Here is a 12,462-nt window from a genome sequence, read left to right as displayed (position 1 = left end):
AGGAACTGTACCTCATTGTAATAAATAATTGATGAGAGTCCCTCTTAATTAAAGTATTCCAGCCAGTAAATGAAGGAGTCACAGAAAGAAAAGATCACTGTTTTGCAAACCCTAATGAATAATTAAGGATCTGTACAATGGTAGCTGCTAGTATCACAAAGTGAGACAAGCAGACATTGTATCTCCTGATGGAAGTGCACATAACTAGGTAGGAAGTAGTTTCACCCTCACCCTCCCAAAAATAAACTTGAACTTGAATCTGATCGAGCCTTTAGCTCTTACTACCTACCAATTCATTAATAATACTGGAAACAGATTGTGTTAAATGACCCCATGAGAATGTAGTCAGCAAAATCTAGACCACATGAAGCTCTAAATAACCTAAATTCTTCCACCAAAAATTTTCAAAGGAAAAAAATGGAGATGATGTACATGATAGAAGAAATTTAAGAGATACAGCAATTAATCACAATGTATGAGCTTTGTTTGGATCTTAACAAAGAAAAAATGATGGGACAATAGGGACTACTTTAAAACTAAATGGATATTTGATAATACTATAAAGAAATTATCGTTAATTATTTATAAGTGATAATATTATGGTTTTACTGTGGAAAAAAAAAACAGTCCTTATAGAGATACCTACTATAATATTCAGGGATTAAATAAAATGAGGTGTATGAATTGCTTTAATATAATCAGAGTGGAGAGGGCAGTAAATGAAAGAACACGGGCTTTGAATCTATAATTATTGAAGTTGGTGATGGGCATATGGGTGTTCATTTTATGATTTTCCCTATTTTTGCTTTAAACTTCCAAAACATTTCTGTAATGTCTGCAGTGAAAGCTGGTGAAACAGGGATCAGATGTGATCCTTAACCTGGAATTTAGACCAGGGGGAGTATGTGGAGTGACAAGGACACAAGTTACTGATAAAGCACAAGGAAGTGTTTTTGAATGGAATTGTTCATTATGGAAAGAAAGGGCTATCTACGTAGAGTCTATTTCTGGTTACAGAAAATATACAAGGTGGATACTGAGCATGAGTTTAGGATTTCAATGGAGTTATTTTTCAGGCCCCTTCCAACTTAGTGATCTATGAGCTCCTTTTCCGTATCTTCTGAAAGACCACCTGTTTCACAGCACTAATTACAAAAACCGACACGGCTCTTGATCTGGGTGTTTGTGTCGCGAGCCTGGGTGCAAGGCAGAGAGCCCGGGACACAGCACAGGCAGGAATGAAGAATGAGAACATGACAAGGGACACACAGAGCACTTCAGCAGAATAGGGATGGCCTGAAATATTACGCAGACCTGCTCTATTTAACTTACGACTGCTGAGAGTTCCGCTGAGTTTCTTTTAGTTCACTGAGAGATAAGGGCGGCTCCTCTATCACTAAGTAACAAACCCAAACATCCAGTTTTTAAGACACTAATTTAACTACATTTCAGGAAACGGTGCAAAGAGATCATTAGAAGAACCGCAGCCCTATGCTACCTGGGCATCGTTTTCTTTCTTTGCTTCAAAGATGCCAATTTAGAATGTCTGAGCCCAAGCTTCCATCCCAATAGGCTTTTTACAAGAGTCAAAATTCAACTCACCAGAAACTAGAAGAGAAAAGAAAGACAAAAAGGCTGCATTTCTGCCAAATAGTCTTTAAGATTATCCTATAAATCTTGTACCAAATACTTTAATAGTCATCATCCAAACGGACTTGTTTTCTTCTTAGTATAAAGGAAGAAATTAGGCTTCTTATCAGGTTCTTTTAATCAAGGAAAGTGTAATCAGTGACTGCAGTTTTTGCTAAGTCCACGTCATCTACCATCAAGCACAGCATCTCTGCATTGTGAACCCAATTTTGATCCTGACCTATGCAATTAAATAATCAAATCCTATTTCTGGAATTTATAGTTTTATTCTACATGTCTCACTATAATTTGGCATCATCTGGGGTGCAGCAGCCCTTTCAGCTTGCAGCATTTGCATATTGGATTCTCCATCCCTGACCTGGAATCCCAGCTCCTAGCCTGAGGCAGTCTACCAAGGATTTTATTTATTTATTTTGTTTACATTTGAGAAACTGGAAAAGTCACATTGATGTGCATGTACATTCTATCTCAAGATGGTTACTGCTCTCTCCTCCCCAGGCAGTTTAGGTGTTTTTGTTTTTTGGATTCTTCTTATCGCTGGATTGCTAAGAATCATTTCTTATACTCCATTAATTTCCTGGCCAAGTTCACTGTGAACCAAAATTAAGGAAAAACAGCATTGAAGAGGTCTCAGTCTCAGATAATTTTAGAATGTGAATTCTCAACGCAGGATATTTAAAGGCACCATCATCTTTTAGGCACGGTCAATTTCAGTTCTGTGAATTCAGAAAATGATGAAATCTGGATGACCAACTCTCCTCACTTTATATCAACATTTATTGAGTACACACTAAGAACCCTACCTATTGGCGGAGAAATCGGTTAAATTAAGCCCAAAATGTGCCTTGACCACTAGAACTAACCCCAATACTGGGTGAAATGAGGAATTCAGAGAAACGCCTTGATAAAAGAACATGAATCAACATGTTAAGAAGACAATCATAGGTTAAGGGAGCTCAAGGGTCATGCTATCTGCTCTCCAACAGAAAATGAGTTACTAATTAAAGAAAAATCATGACTAATGTCTTGATAAAAAACAACTTTGTTTCTCTTAACAGGCTCTTCATCATGTCAGAGTCAGGCCCAAAGGGCCAGACTACCCACATATTTTTACTCTTTGAAAGTGAAGCTAAGAAGATAAATCACCAGTATGGAATAAGTTGTATCGCACTCAAAGAAATTCATGAAGGTTGTAATAATTTGCACCAGGCAAGAACAAATATTATCTGAAGTAATTTTTCCAAGTGGGTCATTAATTACTGGCCTCTTCTAGAAGCACTTTGACTAGTTAATTACAGGTTAACTTATTCCTAATATCCTGACTTCCATCACAACCATCACATGGGACAATGAAGTCATTATAATCATCTTGAATTAATCAGCAAGTTCCAATTAGAGTTCTGCAATGGCATCCTCAGTGCCATCAACTGATTAGGAAATGGACCAAAATTACCCAAACTTCTGACCATTAAATGCTGCACTTACTCGTCATTAAAGAAAGTAACATTTACTATTTTTTCTCTGGTGTCAGGAACATTGAAAATGATGGGAAAAAAGAAATCTCTGCTAAATACGAATGAATGCGTGCATGTATGAGTGCGTAAGTAAATATCTACGTCATAGGGACTTGGAGTCAGTTGGCATTTTCCAGGCTGCAAAACAAATATGGACCATACTTAGGACTTGAGTGTGCTTTTTCTTGGAATTATCAGTTGTATTTTTCTTGGTGTTAACTTATTCATTCAGTGAACACAGCATTTTAATAAAGGAGGAGTTATTACTCCAACTCAGCCTCATGTGTTTAGCCCTTAAATCCCCTTGGCTGGCATCAGGGAACTTGAATTTGGGGAGGGTCTCTCACCATTTCCTTGTAAGAATGTCTCACGGTGCTTACACCATTTATGCAAACATTATGGCTTATGCTGAAAACCTTCTGAGATATGGAATTTCGGTACATGGTAGGCATTGAATACCTATATGGCCATCCTCCAATAAAACCCTGAGCACTCAGTCCATGATGAGCTTCCCTGAGATAACATTTCACACATGTTGTCACAATTCATTACTGGAAAAATTCAGTGCTTTCTGTGTGACTCCGCTGAGAGGTCTCTTGGAAGCTTAAGCCTAGTTTTCTCTGGACTTCGTCCCACGTGGCTTTTCTTTTTGCTGATTTGTGTCATATCCTTTCATTGAAATAAATTATAGCCATGCCTATGACAATATGCTGAATCATACTAAGTCCTCTCAGTGAATCACCAAATCTCAGGGTGGCCTTCAGGACCCCCAACACAGGCAACGGAGTGAGTTTAAAGTAGTAATGAAATGAGAGCATGGTAGGTATTGCAGTCAGGAGTTCACGGGGTGGGGCTGAGTTGGAAATCAAGACAGGAGCCTACTGGTGGAATTTTGCTCTCCCTAGACTCAATATCCAGTTCCACTTGCCAGGTAGAGCTAGAGGCAGTTCAAGCAGGAATAAACTTAGGAAGGCGTCTAATCCAGAATCCTCATTTTTTCAGATGAGCTAAGGTTGAGAGCTAAAATAACTTCCTATAAGACACAGAGCTAGTTCAAAGCAAATACTAGCACGTCAAAACCACATCTCAGCCCCCAGTAGTTCCTCCCAGTAAATCATTTGCCGCCTGGCTGGAGTCTGTCCTCTCTCAGAAGGCCTCCTGCTTGCATCAAGATGTGCCACATGGTTGCAGATTCGCACCATGTTGCATTTTCAATTAAAACAGCTAAATGGGGTGTTTTAAAAGGATGGTTTCCAAGCTGCCAGGACAATAACGCCACAAACTCCACCAGATTTTATTAGAGTCAAATGACAGCATAAATCATTAGGAAAATGTGTGCCAACCGGAGAAACAGCAATACCTCAAACTCTTGGAGTACTGAACACCGTCCAGTTGGCCGAGAAAGAACCATGTGGCTTAAAATCATTTTTTGCAATTACTATACTAGCTAGTTCATAGTTTTTGGCAGATATGCCCCACATGCATAGCCGAACTCAGCTAATTTTCACTCTGCTGATCGACAAATGTGTTTTTTTTCCTTCCTTTTTTACTCAGAAAAACCACCCAGAGAGCTTTCATAAGATCCGAGGAAGTGCATCAATAAGTGAGCCCATTTGTTACAGCCTGGCTTTAAATAATGCATATTAAATAGGCCACCCAAAATTCATCACACACAAAATTCTACTGTGCTAACTAAGATGATGACTTAAGAATATCAATCATACTAATTACTAGAGTCTGAAAGTCAAACAGCAAGATTTCAGGAGTTCTTTTTACTTTTCTCTTGAATTGAGACCTTGCCTTTTGGAAAGCAGGAAAAAAATGTAAGTCATTTACTATAAACTTCTCTAAAATTATTATTAGTTCTTAACAGTTGGACAAGAAATACCATACAATGCTACATCAATATCTTTAAGCAATAAAATATTTACATGGCCAAAGGAACAGAAGAGCTTTATTATTAAATTTACTTTTTCATCCACGTTGCATTTCTAGGTTATCTTCTTGGGACCTTACTAGTAAATAGCCCAAGTGCTGAATTCCATCTACAAATGGGTGTTATGATGATTTCTAAAATGTTCATCTATTCAACAATGAATAAACTGTCCCTCAAAGGGAAGCATCCTTCCAACAAGGGGGGACTCCCACACGGTATTTCAAATCCAGCATCTGTGCTAACTCTTGGGCTAAGGGGACACTATAGGATAGGACTCGCGGGCAGCTTCAACTATATAGATAGATAATGGTCTGTTCCCTAGCTTGGCGGTGGATGGGCAGGCATTTCAGGATTTCTTCAAACTTCTCGTATGTTTTAAATATTTTATAATAATTTTTAAAATATTTAACTCCCTAAATTTAGGCATGCCTGGACCTTTGCGGCAGCGTCTTACTTAGCCTTGCTGTCTCTAGAGTCAAAATGGCCAATAGAAACCACTTTTATTACACCGAGTTCCCAAAGACAGGGCCAGATCTTCACAACCTCTCCTATCAGATATCCTTTGTCCATGGAGCATCTTGGAAGAATATATAAGCCAAAGGTATTTTCAATCTGTGCAAGGAAAGCGATAACATCTTCTCTTATTAAAGCTGCTGGCTTCCCAGATAGAAAATTTTGTCAGTAATGAAAATGTATAAAGATGAAGAAAAACAAGATAAATTGACCAAGTGTGCTTTAAAATGTCCCATAAATTTAAAAGCCCTTCTTCCCCCAGCTGATACTGGGAAGATGGAAGCCAGCTGTGCTCACAAAAACCTCATGTTTAATATGCGGTAGCGCACATTCGATCCCGGCATCAGCATCAACTGGAAACTTGTTAAAAATGCAAATTCCCAGATCTCTGCTGGGGGGACATGAGAGGGGCGGTCAGTAATCCTTCCAAATGATTCTGATGCCTGCTAGTTGGAGAAGCAGCGATGTCTAAGTTGGAAGTCTAGACTTTGGAGTCAGGGTGACTGGGTTTGAATAGTAGGATCCGCCCCTGCTAAATGCTGTTACTTTGACCAAGTTATTTAATTTGTCTATGCTTTAATTTCCTCATCTGTAAAATGAACAGTTCCTAATTCACTGGAGAACTGAGACAATACCATTAAAAGTTTAGCAAAATGCTTGACACATACTAAGCACTCAATAAATATGAGCGTTATTTTCTCTTCTATGGAGATTATCACAGGCTTGCTTTTATTCCAGTTCACTAATCTATCTATTCAAATAGCAGGTATTGAGCATTTACCACGTCCAGACTCAGGCACTCAATTACACAAGGTTCCTGGCTGCACATAAGAATCACCCAGGAGTTCTGAAGAAATCCCGCTGCCTGAGCCCTACTCTATAGCAAAACAAAGAATCTGACAGTGATGCTCAAGCTTGGATATTTTATAAAAGCTACTCAGGATATTTTAATGTTAGAAGCAAACCTGCAAGGAAAAATTACAGCCCAGAGCCCAAGGAACAGGGGGCTAGTAGCATGCACATGATCTCTCAAAAACTTATAGGAGGGATCGTTTGCCCAGCAAACTTACATTGGCCTTATATATGTACCTCTCCTGCTTTACTGATCTTAGGAAGCACGAATCATGTTTTCCTAAATCTTCAGTGCTGGCTGCCATGCCGGACAATGGGTAGATGCAGAAGTTTGTTGAAGCAACAAGAAGTGAGCTCTATTATTGGGCCCTCCCGAAGCCTGGAGGCCTGAGCACAGGGTTTCAGGACGGAGGCGTGTAGCCATCATCTCCATAACCAACTCCTGTAAAAGCATATTTCCCTAAGTCTACTGCTCGAGCCTAAGGCGGTTTCACACACCAGTCTCCAAGGGGAGGAGGGGCAGGGGCAAAGGTTTTAAAGTAATTAAAAGAGACACTCAGGCACACTTCATGCCATTCTTTAATCTCCATTCTCCTGTGATAAATAGAGAATGACAGGACCAGGACCAGGCTAACAGGCTGAAGGGAGGACCCTATGGAGACTCGTCAAGCAGCCTTCAAAGCCTCGGCAGCAGGGCCCAGGGCTCAGGGGAATGAAGGAGGGGGAACTCAGCACCTTGCTGCCACTGTGTCACCAGGGTGCTCTAAGAAATGCCCACGGACATGTGATCCCACAGAAGAGATAAAAAGGAAATAACGTGTATTGTAACTAAGAAGTCAGAATAATAATAAAACGATGAATTACTGAGGGTTTTCTGTCAGGCACTGTGCTAAAGGCTTCTTGTGTAGTATTTTAATTGCGGTAACCGGCTTCCTAACCACCCCTGCCTCCCAGTGTACGTGTCCTTGTGCAGCCCCCCTGGTTCACTGAACCAGAGCCAGTGCATGTGACAATACAAATTCCTGAAGTAAGTGTCGGTGACTTCTAAGATTAGAGCACAAAAGGCATCATCACTTCCAGCACGACCTCTTGAGTCACTTGCTCCCGGGGAAGCCAGGGCCATGTCAAGCGGACACTCAAGCAGCCCTACGGTGATGCCCACGTGGGGAGGAACCAGCCATGTGACTAGGCCACCTCAGAAGCGGCCCTCCAGCTCCAGTCACGCCTTTGAGTCTTCCAGCTGAAGCCCCAAACATCACAGAACACAGAAGCCATCATCCGGGGCCCATTCTGAATGGCTGACCCACAGAACCCATGAGATAATTGTTTAAAAAAACTAAGTTCTGTGATTTGTTATGCAGCAACAGCAAACTCACACCTAAGTGCTAAATATTCTTATAGTTGATGAGAGCTGAAGTGACTCAATCATGGGCCTAGTCAGTGAAGCGATGGGGACTGGACTCCAGGCTTGCAGATTTGAAGTTCTGGCTCTCATTCTGTCATATTCCTGACAGATAAACATAAGGTGTGTAACCTATGTCCTGCCCCTTTTATTAAGGGAAAAGTAATCATTTAATAGGAACCTTGTAAGCTCTTTGGTTGTCCCCAATATATTTCATTCATCCTACAGGGGAGCCACCATCCTGCCTCGTATTTTAGCCATTTCTCTATGGATAGGTTAGAAGTTACTGGAGGGCTGGAGTCCTGTCTTCCTTATGACAGCCCTGTAAACAGCAGAAGGGTGTGGCTAGGGTGTCACATCAATCCTGTGGACTCCCGTCAACCTGCCTGCTTTGGCGGCTCTGCTCTACCATTTCCAGGCCAGGTGATCTTAGGCAAATTACCTAAATGCTATGAGCCTCAGATACCTCACTCCTATAACGGGCCAATATTAGCACATACTTCTGACTGCGCTATATTAGAAAAATACTCATAAAGTATTTAGCACAGTGACTGGCACACAGTCAGTGCTCCAGAAATATGAATTATTATCAAAATGTGTTGAAAAACATCCAACATTTTAAACAGCCAAACGAAAAACCTCTTCCTTCAACCTATCCTCCTACTGAAAGAGAATTTCCAAAGACAGAACAGTGGCTCCGGGAGTGAAGAGATTTCGTTCTACAGGCACTGGAATGGTTGGAGACACCCTGGCCATGGTTCCTACGAGAGTCCCGCCTGCCCTGAGAGAGCCATGAGAGCCTCGGGAAAGCTGCCCTCACACCCCCATCCAGGGGGACGTGTGCAGACAGCAATTTGGCTCTTTTTTCCAAGAGGAAGAGTAAGGCAAACAGGGTCTCCCTCCCCCTGGCCTAATCAACAGGGGAGGGGAGGGATTTTGCTTCCACCCCATCTCTTAATCCCATTACATTCTTATCGCTTTGTCAGTGCAGACAAAGCTCCTCAGCTCCCGCCAACACTCACTGTAGCCTTCCCCTGCGGTTCATTGTTTCTTGGTCTTAGAGCTAATAGGCTGTCAAGTGTCTTACTGTCCCCTCAGGTGATTTCTACTTAAATGCTGTTTAGAGTCCCACCTCCCTTTCAACTTAGTTTTCTTTTTTTTTCTTTTTTCTTTACACATGAAAAAGTTTTCTGTGTAAAATTCTGTTTAGGGTCCCAAATATTTCCACAACCTTCTACTTCTGGGTGAGACTAAGGAAAGGGAAATTGGGGAAAATGCCAGCCACATTCACCCATATCCAAATAAACACAAATTCCTAGCTGGGTTAAGTCCTTGGGGGGGGGGGGGGTGTATAAGTGACTCCTCCACTGTCCTATGAGATTTTAAAAAGTATTAATAACTGGGAAACAAAAGGCCAGAAGGAGGATACCATGAGCAGCAGGGACAGAGGGCCCGGGAGAGCAGGAGGAGGGAAAACATGACAGATGAGCTAGAGCAGTCAGCCGGCTGGGGCTCTGAGGGATGAGAGAGTCCTGGCCTGAGGAGGTGAGGGAGGGCAGGAAGAGAGCTCCAGACAGAAGGAACAAGAGGCAGGGAGGCAGGAAAACAGGAGGCAGCTACGCAAAATGCCAAGGTTTTATGGAGGAGCAAGAACAGAGATTGCAAATGCAAAAGATAAAGTTGATTAGGAGAAAATACGCTGTCCAAAATCAGCAATAACAATCTTTAAAGAGAGTAAAATAAAGGTCTTTTTGCAGATTACTGAGCAAATTGGTGACACATGGATTTCATGATTAAGAATAAGTAACATTCTAATCAATGTCTCAGGGATCCTGAATATAAAACTCTAAGGCTAGACAAGTATATTTTCAAAGGAGGCAATGTCAAGTGAACGGTAGATCACTCTCCCCAACATGTTAAGTAAGCTTCCCTCACTGGAAGTTTTGCTTGAACCAGTGACCTAGGTAACATCAAATACTTCCCAACTTATTTTTTTCCTGGTCTAATTTTAAAAACAATTAGTTACATGAGAAGGCACATATTAGATCACTTAAGTCAGGAATCTATTATTTATCAGCAGTCATTTCAATGATTTCCAAGACCAGACTGGTTTCAAGGTGGAATCCATGTGTATCAGAAGTAAATACGATTACAGATAGGTCTAAGGGTGCCCACACTTTAGTACATTTTTCATCCTCTAGCCAAATCTTAAAAAGCTACTCCACAGAGGAAGTTCTCAAACAGAAATTCTATGAATCAGAACTCACTTCACTTTCTCCTTAAAACCAAAGAGCCAAGTTCAAAAAAGATCCAGAAAATATCACAAGCCATCTGCCAATGTCAAATGGTGGCTTCTTGAAATAGGAAAAAAGTCCCTGCACACTGTTTCTCTATCCTTCTAGTCCCAGTGGATGCTCCCTGCATCAGTACAAAACTGGATAACACTAGCCCAGGCCAGGCGAGCTTACCATATACCACATGCTTGGCCACTTGGGATCATTGAAGTAAGTAGACTGGGCATGACTGAAGTCGTAATCCCTCTTGGTCCGTTTTTTCACCACTTGCTGTTGGATCCACTCCACCTGCCAAGAAGAAGGACATCTGGTGAATGTTCAGTTCCATCAGGTTAGCACAAGCGTAAGTGACAGCATTTCCCACCTTGAGTCAACTCCGTTTAAGTCACGGCTTCATTCTGGCAACTAAGATCTTTGAGTCCAGGGGCTCAGAGATGCTCTAAAAATCTAGTTCTATTTTATTTATTATATGCAGGTTGGCTTTTTTATCTTTTATGACAGATCATTCATCTCTCTCAATAATATGCTAACCTTTTAGTCTTTTCACAAAGCATACTCCATTCACAATTTATTGTGAATTGATAGTGTCAATTTTTAAGATAATTTTTTCATTCTTACCTTATCTAAATGTCAGCAAACTTTTCCTATAAAGGTCCAGATAATAAATATTTTAGGCTTTGCAGGTCATATGATCTCTGTTGCAACTACTCATTCTGACATCATAGCACCATAGGCATATAAATGTATGGGAATGACTGTGCTCCCAATAAAACTTTATACACAAAAACAGGAGGCAGGCTGGCCAGATCAGGCCCACAGGCCACATTTTATGATCCTTGCCTTATGCTATACATCAAAAATTTTAAATGTTCTAGGGTTAAACATCAAATTTAAAAGTCACCCTGGGATCAAATGCTCTAGGATCATCAATTTTCAAAAAATGGCTTTCTACAACATAGTGTGGTGGAAAAGCACCATTTTGTAGAATCTGAAAACTAAAGCCCTAGACCTGTCTCTGGCAAAATACTGGAGCAGTCACTCAATTTCCTGAGCTATAGGATCCTTACTGGCTCTAAAATTCAATTCAAATCTACCACATTTGAGAAAGACTTAATATTTCACTGCAAACTTTGCTTAAACAAAGCACTTGGAACTTTGAGCTTAACACAGGATTATGATCTAAATGGCAGAGGTATGAATGGAGGTATTTTTAAAAATAGGTAATCATTATGTCAACATAAAAATAAGCATGTTTCATTTTGAATGCAACATCGCAAATGTTGTGTCAATAAAAAATGTAGAATGCCCTAGCTAATCTAGTCACAATACTCTAACATATTCTGTTCCACCATTTATCCCTACTCTTCACAAAGGAATTAAAAACTGGGAGGATGCAGGGTACTCTGTAGTCCACTACTGTGACTCCATACCCATGCATTCTGTAAAGATTTCAAAACCTCTCTTGCCTACTTGATTAAAGATTATTGGAGGAGAAGGGATACTAAAATACTGATTAACAAATTCAAAGTGCACAGCTGTAGATAAGATAGAAAAGGCTAAAAGCCAAACTAATAAATTTCTATGACTCTCATATTGGGAAATATATTCAACAGGAATATTGGTATGCAAGATGAGTTTAAATAATAAATTCCTAACATCACTAACAAAGCAAACTGAATCACGTGGCCTCCTAAATAAATATCCAATCTCTTTATGATTAGGATCACAGCTAAGCCTCAAGTATGTGCCTGCTCTGATAGGTAATTTAAGCAAAATTTGTACAGGAAGAAAGCCAATAAGTGAAAAGTAATACCTGGAAAAATAAGTTTTTCTGATCATGTTTTAATTAATTTAGACCAAGTGACTCTCTGGCACCGAATCATTCTATACCCCTCCAACATCCCCCCCAACACACACATACATACACACACATATTATTTCTTCAAACTAATGGACATTAGTTGTCAGGGAAGCTAAGAGAAATGTTGTTTTTTCTTTAATCACAGAGACTACTTTTTAGAAATTACATCGAAACTAATGTGCCATTAAAAATGTGTGTAAATTTATTTTTAATAGAGAGAATACATTTTAAGTAACTGTGTTTTTAAAAATATAGGAAACAAATCAATTCCCTTCTCAATCAAAGTGGAACAGCAAGCTTGGGCATGTATATACTTTTCTATTTCCAGGAAATATTTTAATTTCTTGATTTCAATCTTTCTATGGAATGAGTTTCATTCACTCATTTATTCATCCAAAATAGCGTAAGTGCCAATTCTATCACAGACACTGTGCTGGGAA

At 40.2% G+C, this 12,462-nt stretch overlaps 1 protein-coding gene across 2 annotated transcripts in view; it reads right to left on the bottom strand.

The window, feature by feature from the left end:
* The window catches only part of PCSK5 (proprotein convertase subtilisin/kexin type 5), a 381,372-nt gene that overhangs the window by 292,875 nt on the left and 76,035 nt on the right, over nt 1–12,462 (bottom strand). For both annotated transcript variants that reach the window (XM_087822706.1, XM_016222840.2), the window contains exon 3: nt 10,336–10,449. In XM_087822706.1, the coding sequence (XP_087678832.1) occupies nt 10,336–10,449 (114 nt within the window). The remainder of the gene's footprint in view (nt 1–10,335; nt 10,450–12,462) is intronic.

Source organism: Miniopterus natalensis, chromosome 12 (genome assembly GCF_054644295.1).
Source record: "Miniopterus natalensis isolate mMinNat1 chromosome 12, mMinNat1.hap1, whole genome shotgun sequence".
Classification (NCBI taxonomy): domain Eukaryota; kingdom Metazoa; phylum Chordata; class Mammalia; order Chiroptera; family Miniopteridae; genus Miniopterus; species Miniopterus natalensis.
This window is presented reverse-complemented; position numbering and strand designations above follow the sequence as displayed.